This window comes from Physella acuta, unplaced genomic scaffold, assembly GCF_028476545.2.
Source record: "Physella acuta isolate Inbredline_101_S28 unplaced genomic scaffold, ASM2847654v3 ptg000456l, whole genome shotgun sequence".
Lineage (NCBI taxonomy): Eukaryota > Metazoa > Mollusca > Gastropoda > Physidae > Physella > Physella acuta.
This window is the reverse complement of record NW_026731975.1, coordinates 97,059-115,359: the sequence shown is the minus strand read 5'-3', so window position 1 is coordinate 115,359 and position 18,301 is coordinate 97,059. Positions and strand designations below refer to the sequence as shown.

The window sequence follows — 18,301 nt, the reverse complement described above, 5'->3', positions numbered from 1 at the left end:
TAAGTTTGAACATTAAATTGCTGTTTTACAAAATATAAAGAGATTAAATATAAAAAGCATTAGGCTTTATCCAAACTTTTGTATATTAGGCTCTATAATCTAAGTAAAATATTTTGTTAGTTTTTATATAATTAGAAAAATTTGGGTAGATCAGGTATATTTTTAATGGTTAAATTTGTTTAAAATGTTTAAAAAAAATTTGGTTTAGATCAGGCATATTTCTAATGATTAAATTTTGTATCAAATGTTTTGAAAATTTGGTTTAGATCAGGCATATTTCTAATGGTCAAAATTTGTATCAAATATTTTGAAAATTTGGTTTAGATCATGCATATTTCTAATGGTCAAAATTTGTATCAAATGTTTTGAAAATTTGGTTTAGATCAGGCATATTTCTAATGGTCAAAATTTGTATCAAATGTTTTGAAAATTTGGTTTAGATCAAGCCAAGACTGATCAAGTCCAGTTGTTTCTGACCGAGTCTGTCCTGCTGAAGAGTTTGATCCACCCCAACCTCCACAACATACTAGGGGCATGTCTAGATAACCCTGACCAGCCCCTTGTTGTCTACCCTTACCTACAGGAAGGAAATATGAAAAAATTTCTTTTAAAGTGTCGCATGTCAGAGTGTGGTTCAAGATATGTAAGTTAACTTCACATTTTTTTAGTTTTGTATTTAGATATTTAAATACAGAGTGATTGTTGTGTATGTTGTCTTGTAACCTACTTCCTTTGAACCTTGCCATGGTGAAGATTTATTTCTAAGCCTCATTTGTTTTCAAAATTTGCTGTGTTTAGTGTTCATGGATTTGTTAATTTTTAAAGGATTTTTTATGACATGATTTAAACAGTCAAAACTCTGTGTATACACTTACAATGTGTAATTTTAACTATACACACTGTGTGTATTGAAAAAAAAGTTAAATGCTAAAAGCTATTAGAAATTTATTTTTTAATTTTCACCAAACATTTTTGTCGCCCTTTCCTTTTTGTGCCCAAGGCACACGGGACCACCACATAAAGCTCTTTCCACTTTTGTCAGTCTTCTGCAATTTTTCTGCTAGTCCCCCATGACAGTCCTGCCTCTGCCAGCTGCTTCACTGCCTCCCTTGGCCTTCCCTTCTTTCTTTTTTCCTTGAGGTGTCCAGTTTATCCCCATTCCTGTGATAAAACATGAGTACTTTAGGAGAAAATTAAATATTTCATCCTGTGATAAAACATTAGTACTATAGGAGAAAATTAAATATTTCATCCTGTGATAAAACATTAGTACTTTAGGAGAAAATTAAACATTTCATCCTACTAAAGACCACTTGAGAAAAACAATAGTAGTATAGATAAAAACTTACAATTATTTGAGTCACTCCCAAAAGAGCCACACCTATTTCTTATGTAGTTTTTTACAACAGAAAGAAGAATTGTAACCATGTGTTGCAAATGCTCCATAACAGTGGTTTTTGAAAGAAATTTAATAAAGGCATTTTTATTTTAAAAAATGCTTTAAAATATTTTTTAAGGAATATGATTTATATAAAAAATTGAATATGGTATACAATACAGAATAAATAGTTTCATTGGTCTATAATAAAAGTTTTAAATTCAATTGATATCCTAATTCAATGCTTTATGTTTTACCTATGTGAAATTCTTATCAAAATGTAAACATTCCAGACCCTGAATACTCAGCAACTGGTGTACATGGCTATCCAGATGATTAGAGGCATACAGTACCTACATAGGAAGAAACTCATCCATAAAGATATAGCCACAAGGAATTGTATGTAAGTGGAAACATAACAAGCAATTCAATTCACAATTTCATACTTCCTCTTAACTCACCATCTTTCTCTCATTGATTGTTATGATTATTATGAACGAATGTGGTGATAGACCTCAAGATTCTTAGCACAAGTGTCCTGAGGTAAAATCCAAGTCACAGCCAAGCCTTGAGCTTTAAAGGACAACCATGTCCTGTTTAAGATAGTGATAAGTGTTAACTAATAAGCTGTTTATACATAATGTACAGTATGACTTCAATATCTCAACACCTAGATATTTATTTTAAAATACTATTTTTCGATGAAGTTTAGGAAATATTCTTAATAATTTAATTCTCAACACCTAGATCTTTATTTTAAAGTACTATTTTTCCATGAAAGTTTAGGAAATATTCTTAATAATTTAATGTTATATTTCATATTTTTTATATTGTTTTTAGTTAGTGTATAATAATTTATGGGCACATGTTTACCTTTATTATTATAAATAAAATGATCTCAATAAAAAAAAACATTTTTGAAAATTTTTTGTTATATGATTAAAAAAATATATTATTGTATTTAAGTTTACATAAAAACCCAAATGAAATAAATAGCCTGCAAGTAATTTGTCCGCCACTTTCCACTACCCTCCTTTGTTTTGTTTTGATCGTCTCCCCTGGCACCCTGTGTGACAGAAGTCATCTTTCCCTGACATGCATGCTGTTCAGCTTCCCCCCTCTGCTTCTGATTTCTTTAGTGTGGGCACAGACCTGGTGGTGAAGGTGACAGATAACTCCCTGGCCAGGGACCTTTTCCCTGGGGACTATAATTGTCTGGGAGACAATGAGAACAGGCCGGTCAAATGGATGGCTATTGAAGCTCTGATGCAGAAGAGGTTTTCCCCGGCCAGTGATGTGGTTAGTTTGGTTTTTATTGAAAAAAATTGTTTTAGTATTCTATGTAGTTAATTTTAATTAGGTTTAAGAGAAAATTAGGGTTTCTTGTTTAGAAATTTAAAAACTATGAAATATCAAGGGAATTAACTCTGGTTTTTTTTTTTGTTGAAATTAGAAAACATTTTTCTCTTTATTCTTCTAAATCAAATGTAGGTTTTAAGTTAAATCATTTTAGAAAAATGACTATTTATACTAGTTTGTACTTTTAATGCAATTAATTAACATAATTTCTGTTCTGTAGTGGGCATTTGGAGTAACACTATGGGAAATGATGACCCTGGGTCAGCAACCCTATGCTGATGTTGACCCCTTTGAAATGACAGCATACTTGCAGGAAGGTTACAGGATAGCCAAACCTCACAACTGTCCTGACGAATTGTAAGATTTGAAAAAATTCCCAACCATTTTATGTATTCTTTAAAAATTGGTAATGAAGTGAGTGATTAAATGGGGAAAACTAAAAAAAAATATATTGCAAAAGACTTACAGGTTCCCCTTCCACACTACCTTATAAAAAATTATATTAACAGCTGTAGAAATACCACCTGTAACAAGCATGATTTCTTGTATTTGTATTATGATTTTCCTGTTTAGCTAAAGTTATTTTCCATTAGATGTAACAAATGTAAGTTTATTTGAATACATTAGTTAAAAAACTGTAACGAATGTTATAATTAATTTCAGGTTTTCGTTGATGGCCTGTTGCTGGGCCCTGTCACCTGATGAGCGGCCAAAGTTTCCCCAGCTGATCACCTACCTGCAGAACTTTTACATGGCTTTGGGCAGATACATCTAACCTTTCTGCGAGGTCAAGGTCACCTTTTCTAGCTCTAGTCAAGTCTGCAGCCAAACCTGGGTGTCTGTAGTTCTGTGAAGCAGGTGATAACACAAACAACAGGGGTGGATGCAGGTACCTTCAGATAAACTGTGCAGGTAGATCAACTCATCAGTATTACACAGGTATCCAACAACTCATTTCAGTCATTGTCTGAATCACAGCCGAGCAGACAACTCATGCAAGCAAAAAAAAACAAAAAACCATTGAGTTGGGTACTTCTATAATCTTGTGTTTGTGCTTGTAGATGGAAAGTGTTCCAAAGATAACTCTGATTTAAATTAAAGTCAACACTTCTCTGATCAAGAGAAACAGAACTTTTTTCACCAAGAGAAGAGAACTCTTGCGATCAAGAGAACAGCACTCTCGTGATCAAGAGAACAGAACTCTGGCTTCCAGATGTCCTAGCTTTAGTTGTATAGTTCTCAACACTAATGAGAGCTACAAAGATGTATGTACAGCTTAAGTACCTTATGGAGAAGAATTTCTCATATTTATTTTTTTTTCTACTAATTTTAATGGCTGTGTGAAATTTTTTTTAACAAAATTTAACCATCTAAAGCAATTAGATTGTGAAGATTTTAAAAATTTGTTCTTATTCAAGAAGAAAAAAGTGACAACATACAACAGGCATATTGGCCAGTGTTGCGTTCTTATTACACAAATTATTGTCTTTAGATTACAATCATATATATTTTATAAAGAACATATGTGGAAAATATGCTGATTATGCATGTAACCACTGGTTGTGGAGAAGATGGTGCTTTTATTTAACCCTAAACACAATTATTGTGTGACTGATAAGTGCAAACAACATTTGTTTGAATGATGTTGCATGTGATTTACTGACAATTCATGAATGGAGATTATTATATTTTATATATTCGAAAAGAGCCACAAAAGAACAAAGCTGTTTTTAATCCTAAATGCTGAATAGGTTTCTATTTCGTTTTATAAGATGTATATACATTTAAAAATGCTGATAAAATGCTATTTTGTATTATGTAAATAACATCATGACTAGTTTGTGTACAGTTTTTTTTTTTAGCAAGATCATCCACATTAGAAAATCATGTGTGTCAATATTTGCTGAAGAAATATTTTTATCCATATCGCAGTATTCATATATATGACAGAATTAATTTTTAAAAAATGCTCAGTCTAGTTTTTTAAATTAATCAGTCGATTTGGTTTGCAGCTTGTCATTTAAAAAATAAAACACATAAAATAGTTTGAAACTAAATGATTGATAAGTGAATTTTTTTTATTCAGGAGTAAAAATGTTCTTTGATATTGTTTACTCTTTAATGTTAAGTTAAAATTAAAGAAAGATTTATATATCTGTTTATCGAAGGTGATTTAGATATGCTTTTAAAATAAAAGAAAGATTTATATTGATGTATATATCCTTTTAAAATTAAAGAAAGATCTATATATCTGTTTGTAGAAGGTGATTTAGATATGCTTTAGGCTACATCAAATTCAGCCATTTTATTCCTAGATCCTTTAAGTTGCATCAAAATGAGTCATTGGTTTTCCTAGAATAATAAAGATATAAGTGTAGCATAGGCGGATAAAACTTTGTTCTGCTAGGGTGTGAAATTAGCAAATTGTTTGTCAAAAAATAGCTCAAAGTAAGGCAGGCTTGATTATTTAAAATACAATTGTTGTTTATTTAAACAATTTTATGCATATCTTTCCTAATTTACAAGAGAAAACCTTACTATGCAGAATATTTTCTTAGTGCCAGATCAAAATATTTAACGCAATTCAATTACAGCTTTTATTCTGCAGTTAATTTAATTTTAAATACTAAATTTAATTTTTTTGAAAATTTAAAATAGCATATTCCTAGTTTACTTTAAAAAATGACAAGTTTAAAATACACTGGTCATTTAATATGAAACTTTGAGCACACAACAGTTTATGATTAACAGCATGGTTAACGTAAACTCAGATGTTGTCAGAATTGCAGTTACCTTTTCTGTGGCTTTCAACAAAGCAATCGTAAAATATTATCTTGTGTTCTAAATGTAAATTATATCTTAGATATGGATAATAATTTTTTTATGAAATCCAAACACCAAAGCAAAGAATATATGTATGCAAAAGAATGGGTAAAGAATATTTCAATTATGTAACATTTCATCCGGTCTGCTGACATTGTGGATGTTTGCTGATGTTGCTTCATGTGTCTGCTGATGTTGCTTCATGTGTCTGCTATTGTCTTATTGTCTTTACATCATGTTCATTGACATCATTGTGGATGTTTGCTGATGTTGCTTCATGTGTCTGCTATTGTCTTATTGTCTTTACATCATGTTGGTTGACATCATTGTGGATGTTTGCTGATGTTGCTTCATGTGTCTGCTATTGTCTTATTGTCTTTACATCATGTTCATTGACATCATTGTGGATGTTTGCTGATGTTGCTTTATGTGTCTGCTATTGTCTTGTACATCATGTAGGCTGGTGTACTATACATATGTACACTTAGTGATGTTCTTAATGCCTGTCTTCTGATCAAGTCTCTGACATATGTACGTCTGCTGATAGTATCCTAACTAATTGGTATAATGACTGATGTGTTTGATTTTAGATTTGTAAATACATGAAATTGTCATCAGTAGATTTTTGAATTATCACTGCCATTGTAGTAATATTTATTTTAGTTTAACTAGCTACCTTTATAATTTACATGTGACGATATTAGATATATAAAAAAAATATTTAAATTATGCATTAACATACTGTACATAGACAACTTCCAAATCTTGTTGAATACAATTTTAAAAATTAACAAATTTAGTTTCAATAGGCCATATCAGCATACAGTACTGGTGACCAGTGACAAATTGGCCATTTCAGAATTTTAGTAATGATGGCCAATAACAATGAGCCATACCTGAACACAGTATTGATGGCCAATGACAATCGGCCATATTACCATACAGTAATGATGGCTAACTATAGAATACTTTGATTAGTGGAGATTCTTACCCTGTACAATGTGTAAATAACAATTCTAATAAATGTTAGCTTTAGCATTGAGTGTTTCTAATTTGGTTTAGTAAACCAAGAATCAAATGCCTGTATAATTTAAAAGGTTTTAAACTGTGTTGCTAGTATTTAGTATGAATTTGGTTGATTAGTATGGGTAGAGAATGTGGTTTTTGTTGATTATTTGGTCTATTGTAAATTTCATGATAAAAAAATTTTCATTAACCCTGCTGTTAAAGGTCAAGTATTTTTTATTGTAAATGTTAAATTTGTATTTAGTTTATACTGTAGAAGAGAGAACAAATTAAAAAATAAAAACAACTTTAAATGAATGCATATAAAGGTCATAAAAGTTTATTTAAATTTTTTTTTTAATGTATTAAGATGGATGCATAAATTAACAGTTAATGACTTACTACTTCAGTGTGTGTATGTGTGATTCAGCAGTTAAAATATGCAGATTTTGTACATTTAGTCATCGATTGAATGAAATGTGTACATTTTTGTTTTTATATACAGTTTTAACAGTAATTTCTTGGTCTTAAAAATTGGTCATGAAAGTAAATCAGAAACTGACAAAGCAGTTTTCTTTTAAAAACTTTTTTGTGCCACTATGATATTATAAACTTTTTTTAGTTCAATTAAAACTATCTTTCATTCTAGATAACATGTTTTTTTTTTTTTTGGCAAATTGCATTAGCCCTACATTTTGATTAAATCTTTATTTATAGTGGAACAAAATTTAACTTACAGGCCTAAATATCAACTTTCAACTAACTCATTTTATAACTGAGTTGAGCTTTTCTCAAATAACCTTTTGATGTTAATTAAAATGTAGATCCGGATACTTACTAAATCTGAAGAATGTAAACAGATAAATCGACCAAGATTTCACCTATGCACAAGTCCTGTTGATAATTTAAACTTTGAATAATTTGTTTTATGTACATTTTTTTTTACTTTTGTAGCTTCTCTGCATATAGAATCTAAGAGTTGGTTCAATGTACTATTGTCTAGTGTCCAGACGTCCAAAAAAATTTATGTTGATTTCAATGATTTGTTGCAAGTAAATTTGTCTGTGTTAAAATGCAGCTGTTTAAATGGATCTCTTCCAGATAAGCCCCGCCGCTAATGCAAAAAGTGCACAGGGGAAAGTTAAGCAGCGCCACTTTTTGCCAGCTCCAATTTAATGCATGCACATAACCTTGACCTATATCTGATGTCTAGACATTTAAGTATTTAAACATCCAAATTTAACACAACTCACGTTATCTGCCTCTAGGGTTAGGGCTAGGTGATGCTTAAAAACTAAAAGTACACGTTTCATATCCTTTTTTAATAATCTTTTTTTGGGTGGTGGTGGTTAACTTTTTGACGTTGCCTATCTGGACAAAATCTGTTTAAATAACATATTGAGCATAGGCTGTACAGTGTAATAGCTGGTATGTCCAGCTAGGTAGTCCAGGGGTGACAGTCTGTTCAGGTGAGACTAGGTAGTTCAGGTCTATACATACCACGTGTGAAGGTCATTATTTTATGTTGAATTTTTATTTTATTCAGATATTAATATTACAAAAAAAAATAAGTTGATACAAGTTTTAAAAACAGTAGGATTGCCATATTTTATTTTTTCGTTTTCATTTTAAATTAATGCATCTGGTAAGTTTTAAATATATTACTGCATGTAGAACAATTTGAGGGACGGCCTGATTGAATGGTATTATACTGCTAACACAGAAGTCTCCAGTTCAGATCCCAGATTCAAGTCCGCAGGCGAGCTTTAGTCCACCCAGCTCTGATTGGGTACCTGACTCACGTTAGGGAAAGTAAAGATGGCTAGGCATACATGTAGCAGAAATTTTTACACAAATCAGCATAGCATAACAAGGTCTCATAAACCTTTTCTTTATCATATTATCCTACCAAATTTGTTATAACCAGAAACATGGCCCGTAGGGACTGCTTTTCCTACGACTATTCTCAAGACAGTGGCGCATTTTTAATAAAAAAATAATATAACTTAAAAAAAAAAGGTTTAATTGAAACGACTGAAGTGTAGAGTGTAGAGAAGTTTGATACAGTAGAGTTGTGAAAGATCTAGATCTTGGGAAGCATCATTTGTCCAAAAGTTTGGCTGTCTAACCCTGGTTGGATGCACAAGTAACTTTTTTTTGGAGGGGGTGGGGTTAAATGTGTTAAAAATTGTAATGTTCATTAAAGACAGCAGTGCATTACAATATGGGGGAATTACAATGGTATAAATAGTATGCTATAAAATAAAAATTCACCAGTTCCTGCCCATGCCACTGATTCCAGCTATACCAAAGTTGAAAATCAAATATTAATAAAGAAAATTTGATGATTTCTTAATGTGAGTAGAATACAAGTATAAAATGAAAACATTGGGATCTAGCTTTAAGGGGAAGCTATAAAAATATTAGGTAAGGGAGATAACTTATTAATAACGAACATTAAAAACCAGTCAATTACGTTCAGTCTAACTTACTATCTTTCCACTAAGCAATAACTATGATAGCAAGAAATTTTGTTTTCTAACTTATGTACGTATTTATTTACTAGTTTCTACATTTCAGGTCTGTTTATTAATTACAGTGATGGCTATTATTCTGTATCACCAGACTATGAGACTAAACTATATCTAGCTATCACATAGAGGACACAGCAATGAACTCTGAGTTGTAAATAGATCTTAAAAATTATATACACATTTGTTATGCTTATAAAATTTTAATTTTTATAAAATGAGATAAATAGAATTTTTTTACTTAACAATTATAAAATGAAGCATAATTTTATTTCTTTGTTCTAACACTTTATTTCTTTGTTCTTTTCAATCCATGAAAACTTGTATTGGTACAAAAAAGTTTAAATAAAAGGTTTAAAAAAGTGACCATTATATATATATATATATATATATATATATATATATATATATATATATATATATATATATATATATATATATATATATATATATATATAAAATGACCTCCCTCTTTCTAGTTAAAAGATATGTCCACCTAACAAATAAAAAAAAACACCTAACAGACCCCCAAGACCCAATTTTAAACTAGGAAAGAAAATGCAACAATATAGCCACATAGTGCAAAGCAGCAGAATGATGGCACTGGCTGTTTGTCTGATAAGTGGTGGAAGGGGTGCGCTGTCTGATGCTAGGATTAGTTTTCCATCCCTGCTGATATCAATGTCATCGTTGATTGAGCGATGTCTAACACAGTTAATACTCAAACTCAAATTTATCCTAAAGATTGTGTATTTTCAATACAGAAACATTCAGGACAACAACACACAGATGAGGTTAGAAATACACAATAAAACTGAACAAATATAAATATTGTCAAAATTTTTATTCTCAACAAATGATGTAAGCACATCAAGCAAACATTTTGTAAATAAAATAAAGGATTCACATCTGATTTAAATGGGGTAATCTTTTTTTAAGCAGATTTTAAAAAATTGCATAGTCAAAATAGTATTTTCTTGTGACAAGACTACGTATTAAACCTTTTCTTTTATTATTTTTATAATCTAAGTTCAGCTAAAAAGATTTTAAAAGTATTTTCTTATAAAATTGTAAAATGAATTTCAAATGTGACAAAAAATGTGTATAAAAATTTTGTTGACTACATCTTAAGCGTGCATACTAAAAAAACAATTTAAAAAACTTTTAGAATAGTTTTTATGCAGTTTAAATAACTCTGCATTAAACAGCATTATTACCTGTCATTTATTTATTGAAGAAAGTATATCTAACAAATTATGGTTAACTATGTAAATTACCTACTGCACAATCTGTATTTTCTTGGTGAAATCACCAATGTCAAGAAAATTGTAAATACAAAATGATGTAGACAACATCATAAAAAAAAATATAGACTGTATTGAACACCTGTTAAAACAAGAGACACATTGTTTTTAAATGTACAAGTGATTTCACAGAAAAATTATTTACAATCCTGTGAATAAATGTACAAATGATTTCACATAAAATTTCACAGAAAAATTTATTTACGACCCTGTAAATAATTTTGTCATGTTTAAATTAAATCATTTCATCAAAACAGACAAAAAAGAGTGATATGTATGAACATTTTATAGTATGCATTAATATAAATGTCAATTATTATAAAAATAAATAACAAAGAAACCATACAGAGATATGGGTGAGAGAGCGGATCTTTAACAAACATATGAAAAGGCAATTGATTTGTGATTGAATAATGAAAATACAAGATTCGGAAATCATCGTATGATGTGGAGTAGTGTAAAGAATATAAATTAACTAATCTCGTTATGATTGTGGTTTTGATTGAATTCTAATATTATGTCATCTCAGTTAATAAAAAATGGGAAGTATTTGTGTAACTAAGCACCAAATAAATTGTATATAGAAAATACTGCTCATGCATATTAACTTGATTGGAAGGTTTTTTGTTTAAAAAAAAATATCAAAATGTTAAAAGAATTGTCAATACAACAACATAGGAATCTGATTATATACGCATTCTAAAAACTATAATTTAAGCATAAAATTGCAACTAAAAATACTAATTCACTTTAAAACAGACCAGGACAATGAGAGTCTAGCCTTTAATCTACATTTTACAAACTTATAAATACATTTAAATTTAAAAAAAAAACAGCAACATTTTTACCTAAATGATGAAGAGAACTGATTTATAAAAAGCAAAAATAAAAATGTATGCCAATGTAAATCAGACGATTAAAACAAATATAACCAAACTTTTCATATTCAGGATAAAATAAATTAAAAAAAAATAACCAATAAATTAAACTACAAGGAAAGAAACTATTAATAATTGAAATACATCATGTTTTCTCACAACAATCTGATCTCATAGCATACCTATACAACCATTAAGCAGCATTCATCACAGTAACATTGAAACAGTATATATTGTATAAAATAAGCAGTTTGATTTAGACTGTTACATAGTAACAATATACTTAATCACATGTTTGGTTTTTTAATTTTCTCATTAAATTGGATATTTTAAGCCCCAAGTGCTGATAAATTTATGTGGATATAAAACTATCTTGAGATGTGTTCATTTTAAAATTTTGCCAAAACAAGGTTATTTTACATAATTATATAAATTAATATTTAGAAATGGGAATTACATTGTGTATCAAATATTACATTATGGCGTCGCATTTTGTATCAAATATTACATCATGGCGTCGTCATCGTAGATCTCATCTGTAAGAGGCGAGAGCTCACCAAACGGCGAACTGGATGGAGTGTGCTGGATGGGGGACTGGAGGCGGGGGGAGGATGGGAGCCTGGGGGATGTTCTTGATGCTGAGACGGAGGGCATGGGGTCCTCGTTGATGGACGCTCCCCGAGGCTGGGACTTCATCATCTCAAACATGGACTTGAACCTGGAGAAAGATTTCTGTAGCAGGACTGTGGGGTGGTTGAACTCAACAACCTGGGGAGGAAAATGTAGGTAAGAATTTTTACTAAAATAAATGTAGAGAAGAGTCGCCAGAAAAAAAGGAAAGAATAAGAAATTTTACTAAAATAAATGTAGAGAAGAGTCGCCAGAAAAAAAAGGAAAGAATAAGAATTTTTAGCAAAATAAATGTAGAGAAGAGTCGCCAGAAAAAAAGGAAAGAATTAAAATTTTTAGTAAAATAAATGTAGAGAAGAACCACCAGATAAAAATTAAAAAAAATTGAATTGATAATAGAATTTAAAAATTTCCAAAGAAATCGAACTAGAATAACTAGAAATAAATTAAACTGCTAAGCTGGAATCACCAGAAATAAATAGAATCACCAGAAATAAATTGAATCACCAGAGAAAAAAGTAAACAAGTAAAACCACTTTCAACAAGATAATTGAAACTAAATGAGTTGAATGTGCACTAGTGCCAAGAAGATACACTAACTATTATGAGTGAAATAAAAATGCCAACCTTTCCCCCTTCCATGACAAGCACTTTGTCACAGTCCCAAACTGTGTTGATTCTGTGGGCTATCATGAGCAGAGTGCAGTTCTTGCAGCACTCTTTGATTGTCTGCTGGACTAGAGCTTCAGTGGTTCCATCCACAGATGCAGTTGCTTCATCCAAGACTAAAATCTACAACATAATTATTTAAATCATAATAAAATCTGTTCATTCAATACCATATAACATATTTATTTAAATGATGAAGCATTTGTTTCATCCAGTACCAAAATCTAGGACAAAATTATTTCATTCATAATACATTTGTACCATTTAATACCAAGATCTACACTTAACTAATTAATTTATGATGCATTTGTTTCATTCAGAATCTCAAAAATAATTTCTAAATCATTGATGCAATGGCTTCAACCAACACTAAAATATAGAACAATTTTTAAACATGCTTCATTAATGGAGAATTTTAAAATCTAAAGAATTGAACCGTTTTAAAACAACATAAGCTTTTTAAAAAGCTAAAACCAATTTTAAAAACTGAACTTTACTTAAGGTATGGAATTTATTTTACATATTTTTAATTTAATATTAAAAATGTTACTCTGGTTTGATCACTAAAGAATTGCAAATAAATTATTTAAAAAAAATTCCTAATCAACTCATTCAGTCCAACATGCATCATGTTTTATAAAAATACAAGTTCTAAAATAAATCAAATCGACTAATAAATAATATTATTTATGCAATATAAAAATATATGTATTCTTACCTTTGAATTCCGCAGTAAAGTTCTTGCCAAACATAAAAGCTGCCTTTCACCCATTGAGAAATTTCTACCATTTTCTTCAACAAGAGTATCTAGTCCTCCATCTAAGGACTGAATCTAAATAAGAAGCAAAATGATATATTATTATAAACGTTTTGCCATATAGAAAGTTATTTTAATTCAATCTTACTTAGCTACTTATTATTTTACAAATATATTGATGGTAGTTACAGTAAACAGCATTTTAAACAATCATAATTGAAGGGCTTATATTGCTAAAAGTACTTAAGTCACAAAACTATTTTTTTAAGATAACAGAGTTCACAAATTCAAATCTACTATAAAACAAACTGTTTTGGTATTATATCGTTTCTTTAGTGAGTGAGTTTAATAAATACTTCAGCACTGATATTTTTACATTAGATAGGTCAAAGTCAAACTGAAGGAGTAACAACCATGGCTTCGTCAGACTGTCACAAAAATCTCTTTTTAAATGTACATGTTGCATTGATAATAAATGAAAATTTTCTTTCAATAGCATTTTTTCATGCATTTAATATTAAAATCTTACCAACCTTATTTTTGATATGACACTTCTCTAAAGCTTGCCAGAAAATGTCATCAGACTTTATAGTACCAGAAGGATCAAGGTTATACCTGTCAAACATTAAAAAACAAAACAAATATAGTAACTACATTCTGATAATGTTAATACCTTTATTTCCCACCAATGTTTGAAAATCAGGTTTTTGATGTTAGTAATTGTGTTGTAATACTAATTTGAGTGTTAGTGCTAAGCTGTGATGGGACTTGAACTAGGGTTGAAGTTAAGGCTGACATAGACAATAGCAAGTAATATTTTACTAGAGCATTCTAACAAATAGAGTATTCTTTTTTTTTAAAAGTATTCCATTATTGTGGCATATTAGATACTGGTATAAATAATACTCCTAACTGTTCTGAGAAAAAATAATTTTTTTAAAAATGTTTTTTCTCTTTGAAACATATTTACCTAATTGTTCCTGTAAATAGAACAGGATCTTGGACAAGAATAGATAGCCTTGACCTTAGTATTTCAAGGGGCACATCACGAATGTTAATGTTGTCTATAGTTATTGTCCCTGCAGCAGCTTCAGATAATCTAAATAATGCAACCCCCAGAGAAGATTTTCCTGTAAAACATTGAACATTCCAATTATTAATTAACAATTCTAAAAATAAACTCACTAATCTCAACTTTTAAAATAATTTAAAAAAAAAACCATCAGTTAAAATATTTTTAATAATATTATTTAATTCAAACACAAAAAGATAACTCTACCAACCTGATCCTGAATTTCCCACAACTCCAATTTTCTCCCCTGGTTGTATATTTACACTAATGCCTTTGATGACTGGGGCCTGACCTTCATTGTATTTCATCTTGTATTGTTTGAAAGTAATGGCGCCCTCACTAGGCCAGTTTGCTGCAGGCTCTTGAGGATTTATACTTGTTCCCTCTGCTTGAAAGGTCTGAGAAAACATGTTCAGCATTTAGCAAACAGAAAGCACAACTTAAAAAAAAAATTAGGATGTAAATTGAAGTTTGGGTATTGTTTAAGATTTTAAATAATATTCTTTTATTTTATAAGCCTTGTTTAAATGAGCGATATGTTTTTTTTTACTGTAATTCCTAGAACAGACCGGGTCAGGAGTTTTAAAATAAATATTAAATACGCAAATGAAGCTACTATCTAAACAACTTCAGCAAACTTTATTTCTTAAAAGCTGGTGGCTGAAGTTGCAAATATTTTTGTCTGTCAAATGTGAGATAAATATAGTTAAATAGTAGGGTTTAAGAAGGGTCAAGGTTTTTAAAATTTACCTCAACATAATCTTGTATCCTTTGAACTGAAGAAAACCGTGAGATGGTTTCCATAGAGAGTCTAAGTGTGTACTGGACAAGACTAGTTATCTGTGCAAGCAAAAATTTTAAATAAAAATAACTTCACGGCAGAATATATTCAGTAGTTTCATGTTGGATTCAAAACATCTGCTACAAATCAACACATTTTAACTGAGTCACATTGTAAATTTTTGCTAGAGTGCTAACACCAAGTTTCAAGTTTGAATTGGGGTTCTGGGGTTCAAGTCAGTAGAACATCTCTGAGTCCACCTAGTTCTGATGGGTACCTAACTCACATTAGGGAAAGTAAAGGCAAGGTCAAGGATACAGGTGAACTGTACTTCACTTGCCCCATGGACCGCCAGGTCAGAAAAGGGAATTTTTACTTGTAAATTTTTTTACATAAAGAAAGATAATCAAAAATGTTGAAAATGATGCTTTACATTTATAACTCTTAAAAGGATAAAATGTGTCATTTAAAAATATAAAATAATGTCTGAATTCATAGCAATATGATTTATTATTATCCTGACCTGAATAGCAAAGGATAAGGCAAGCCCAGCCTCTGAGCTATTGTCTGAACTAAGTGTGAACACTATGAGAAACCCAGTGGCACCTGTCACTACAATGGTCATACAGTCAAGAAACACAGCAAGCCAGCGATTGGCTGCATAAAACAAGAAGAAGGGCACACTGTTGCCGTTCAGCAAATCACAGAATCTGAAACAAGACAGAAATAACTTTGATGTTTATATAAGCCAAATTTTATAAAATAACAATTGATATTTTAAAAGAAATTAAATTAAACTTTAATAATTTGTTTATCAGATTGATTTTTATGAAGACAAACAATTAAATGCTAATTAGAGCAAAGTTTTGTTCCAGTTCTTATCCCTGATAAAGTTATGTTTTTAGATAACTCATTGTCTATTAATTAAATAGTCCAATATTGCAAATCATTATAATAAATCTACGTTTGGGTGGCAAAACGTTAAATCAAAGAATGAGCTATCTGCAGAAAAATATATGAAAAAAATTATTTTAATGATTTCATATTCAACTTACTTCCTGTAAAACCTTTGACCCTGGTTGAAAGAATTGATTGTAGCAATGCCTTCAACAGAAGCAGCAAGGTGACTTAGGTACGGTGACCTTGTGACATTGTCCATAAACTTGAGCTGCTGCAGAATTGGAGCAAACATGTAGGCCAGGACACAAAAGATGACCACTAGAGGGAGAATAGCCAGCAGATCAAATGGGAAGATAACTGTGATTAAAACAAGGGCAGACAAGACCAGGAACACATTCTGGAGGAAAAGCTCACAGTTGGCTGGTAATCGAACATCAACTGTTAAAAAAACAAAAATGTACAAAATTAATATTAAAAGTAGAATAAATACAAATTAGAGCTAATAATTTTATTTTTAAAGAATTAATTATTAAGGGAAGTTTGCTTAACACACATTATTTTTTGAAAATGTTGTCTATTTTCGTATTCAAAATTGAAGTCCAAAACAAAAATGTACAAAATCAATAATTAAAGAAGAATAAATACAAATTAGAGCTATAGTAATTTTATTTTTATTTTCAAAGAATTAATTATTAAGAGAAGTTTGCTCAACACAAATTATTTTTGAAAAAATGTCTGTTTTCGTAATCAAAATTCAAGTCCAAAATAAAGAACTTACGTTCATCTAAATCTGCTGAAAAGCGATTGAGTATTATTCCAATAGGGTTGGTGTCAAAGAACTTCATGGGGCTTCTCATAGTTCTTTCTATCAAACGTTTGTGGAGGCAAGATGAAGCTTTGAGTAAAATCTGCAATGAAAAACAGCAGATACAAGCATTTTAACTACCTGACACATTTTAAATGTTACATAGGGTCCAAAAGAAAAATTTAGATGGTTAAATTGATAATTAATGTAGTTGGCCTACTAGTTTTTTGATTTAGATGGTCAAAACACACTGTATGGCTTAGACCATAAATATTCAATTTGGTAAGCATACAAATTTAATAATTAAGACACATAAGTAATCAGTTTAATACAAAATTAATGATTCAGATGGATAAATAGTCAATGTAATAGGCCAACAGGCCTTATAATCTGGATAACAAAAGATGCAATATAGTACCAACTTTGACAAAGATTATAGATCTTCCAACCAGCAGAAGAAGCATAGTCAAGAGAAACATTCCGTAGATGAAGGCGTATGTATTTATATGTGGGTTGTCTGCAGCTTTTCCAATATGGCTGCTGCTGTTTTGATAGTAGCTAACATTGATGTTGCTTTCATTGTTATAAGAGTTGGAAGAATTGAGTTCCTGTGGTAAAAGAGTGAGATTTACAATTTTAAATACAAAAAAAAATTAAAAATCAGCATACATTAAATAAACTTAAACTTAGGAATTTGATCAAACTATTGTGAATTTATCTTACCACATGGCCAGATCCCTGGTCCAACCAATATGCCAGATAAGCTGTTGTCATTGACTGTATTGCAACACTGACCATAAAACTGACCATCATAAAAATAAAAATGGCCACTCCACCCATAGCTTTGATGTAGGTGATGTAGGTTCCAGGCCTAACCATACAGTCAGGTCGACCAGTTGAAGTGGCAAGATCATCCAGGTCAACTAGAATAGTAAGAATAATATATATATATATATGTATATATATATATATATATATATATATATATATATATATATATATATATATATATATATATATATATATATATATATATATGCATATATTTTTGTAAGACTTTCTTGAATATATATTATTTAAAATTTAAATGTGTAACTAAGTTTATGGGATAGAAACTAAAAGAAGAAATGTATTCCCACCATTTTCATAATCAGCACACAAGCTGGTGGATGAGATGACACTGAATTGATGTTGGACTCCTCCAGCAGTCATTGACATCATACTAAGCTGGCGATTGAGTGCTTTCTCTGACATTCTAGAGAATCCTCGCTGTGGGACTGTCCTCACTGAAATTAAAATAAATCAGTTGCATTTAGTGTATTTTTAAAAGTAAAATATGATAAGAATTGAAGTTAGTTTTAGAATTAAATTAAAAAAAATAAAAATAAATATAAATAAATTGTCACTTG

General features: G+C 30.2%; 2 protein-coding genes across 3 annotated transcripts in view; one reads left to right on the top strand and one right to left on the bottom strand.

Annotated features, from left to right (window-relative positions):
* LOC131943448 (tyrosine-protein kinase RYK-like) overlaps window positions 1-6,399 on the top strand; it is an 83,518-nt gene extending 77,119 nt beyond the window's left edge. For both annotated transcript variants that reach the window (XM_059303590.1, XM_059303589.1), the window contains exons 10-14: window positions 441-643; window positions 1,672-1,781; window positions 2,518-2,677; window positions 2,958-3,094; window positions 3,401-6,399. In XM_059303590.1, coding sequence (XP_059159573.1) covers window positions 441-643; window positions 1,672-1,781; window positions 2,518-2,677; window positions 2,958-3,094; window positions 3,401-3,512 — 722 coding nt within the window. In that variant the 3' untranslated portion in view covers window positions 3,513-6,399. The remainder of the gene's footprint in view (window positions 1-440; window positions 644-1,671; window positions 1,782-2,517; window positions 2,678-2,957; window positions 3,095-3,400) is intronic.
* A 5,373-nt stretch (window positions 6,400-11,772) lies between these two features.
* Window positions 11,773-18,174, bottom strand: LOC131943455 (ATP-binding cassette sub-family C member 5-like). Its single transcript, XM_059303601.1, has 13 exons — window positions 18,032-18,174; window positions 17,616-17,815; window positions 17,315-17,500; window positions 16,866-16,995; window positions 16,243-16,525; window positions 15,711-15,897; window positions 15,157-15,246; window positions 14,618-14,804; window positions 14,305-14,464; window positions 13,868-13,949; window positions 13,296-13,409; window positions 12,536-12,700; window positions 11,773-12,046 (listed from the first exon to the last, which is right to left on the bottom strand). Exons 1-13 carry the CDS (start codon window positions 18,144-18,146, stop codon window positions 11,783-11,785), a joined length of 2,163 nt encoding a protein of 720 aa, XP_059159584.1. The 5' UTR covers window positions 18,147-18,174; the 3' UTR covers window positions 11,773-11,782.
* Window positions 18,175-18,301: the final 127 nt, after the last annotated feature.

Bases quoted from the DNA above. Each gene is read 5' to 3' on its own strand.
- LOC131943455 (XM_059303601.1), bottom strand. From the start codon at position 18,146: ATGTCAGAGAAAGCACTCAATCGCCAGCTTAGTATGATGTCAATGACT. The intron at 14,805-15,156 runs GTAAATTTTAAA...ATGTTTTCTCAG, and splicing joins GGATACAAGATTATGTTGAG to ACCTTTCAAGCAGAGGGAAC. The intron at 13,950-14,304 runs GTAAATATGTTT...AATGTTTGACAG, and splicing joins CTATTTACAGGAACAATTAG to GTATAACCTTGATCCTTCTG.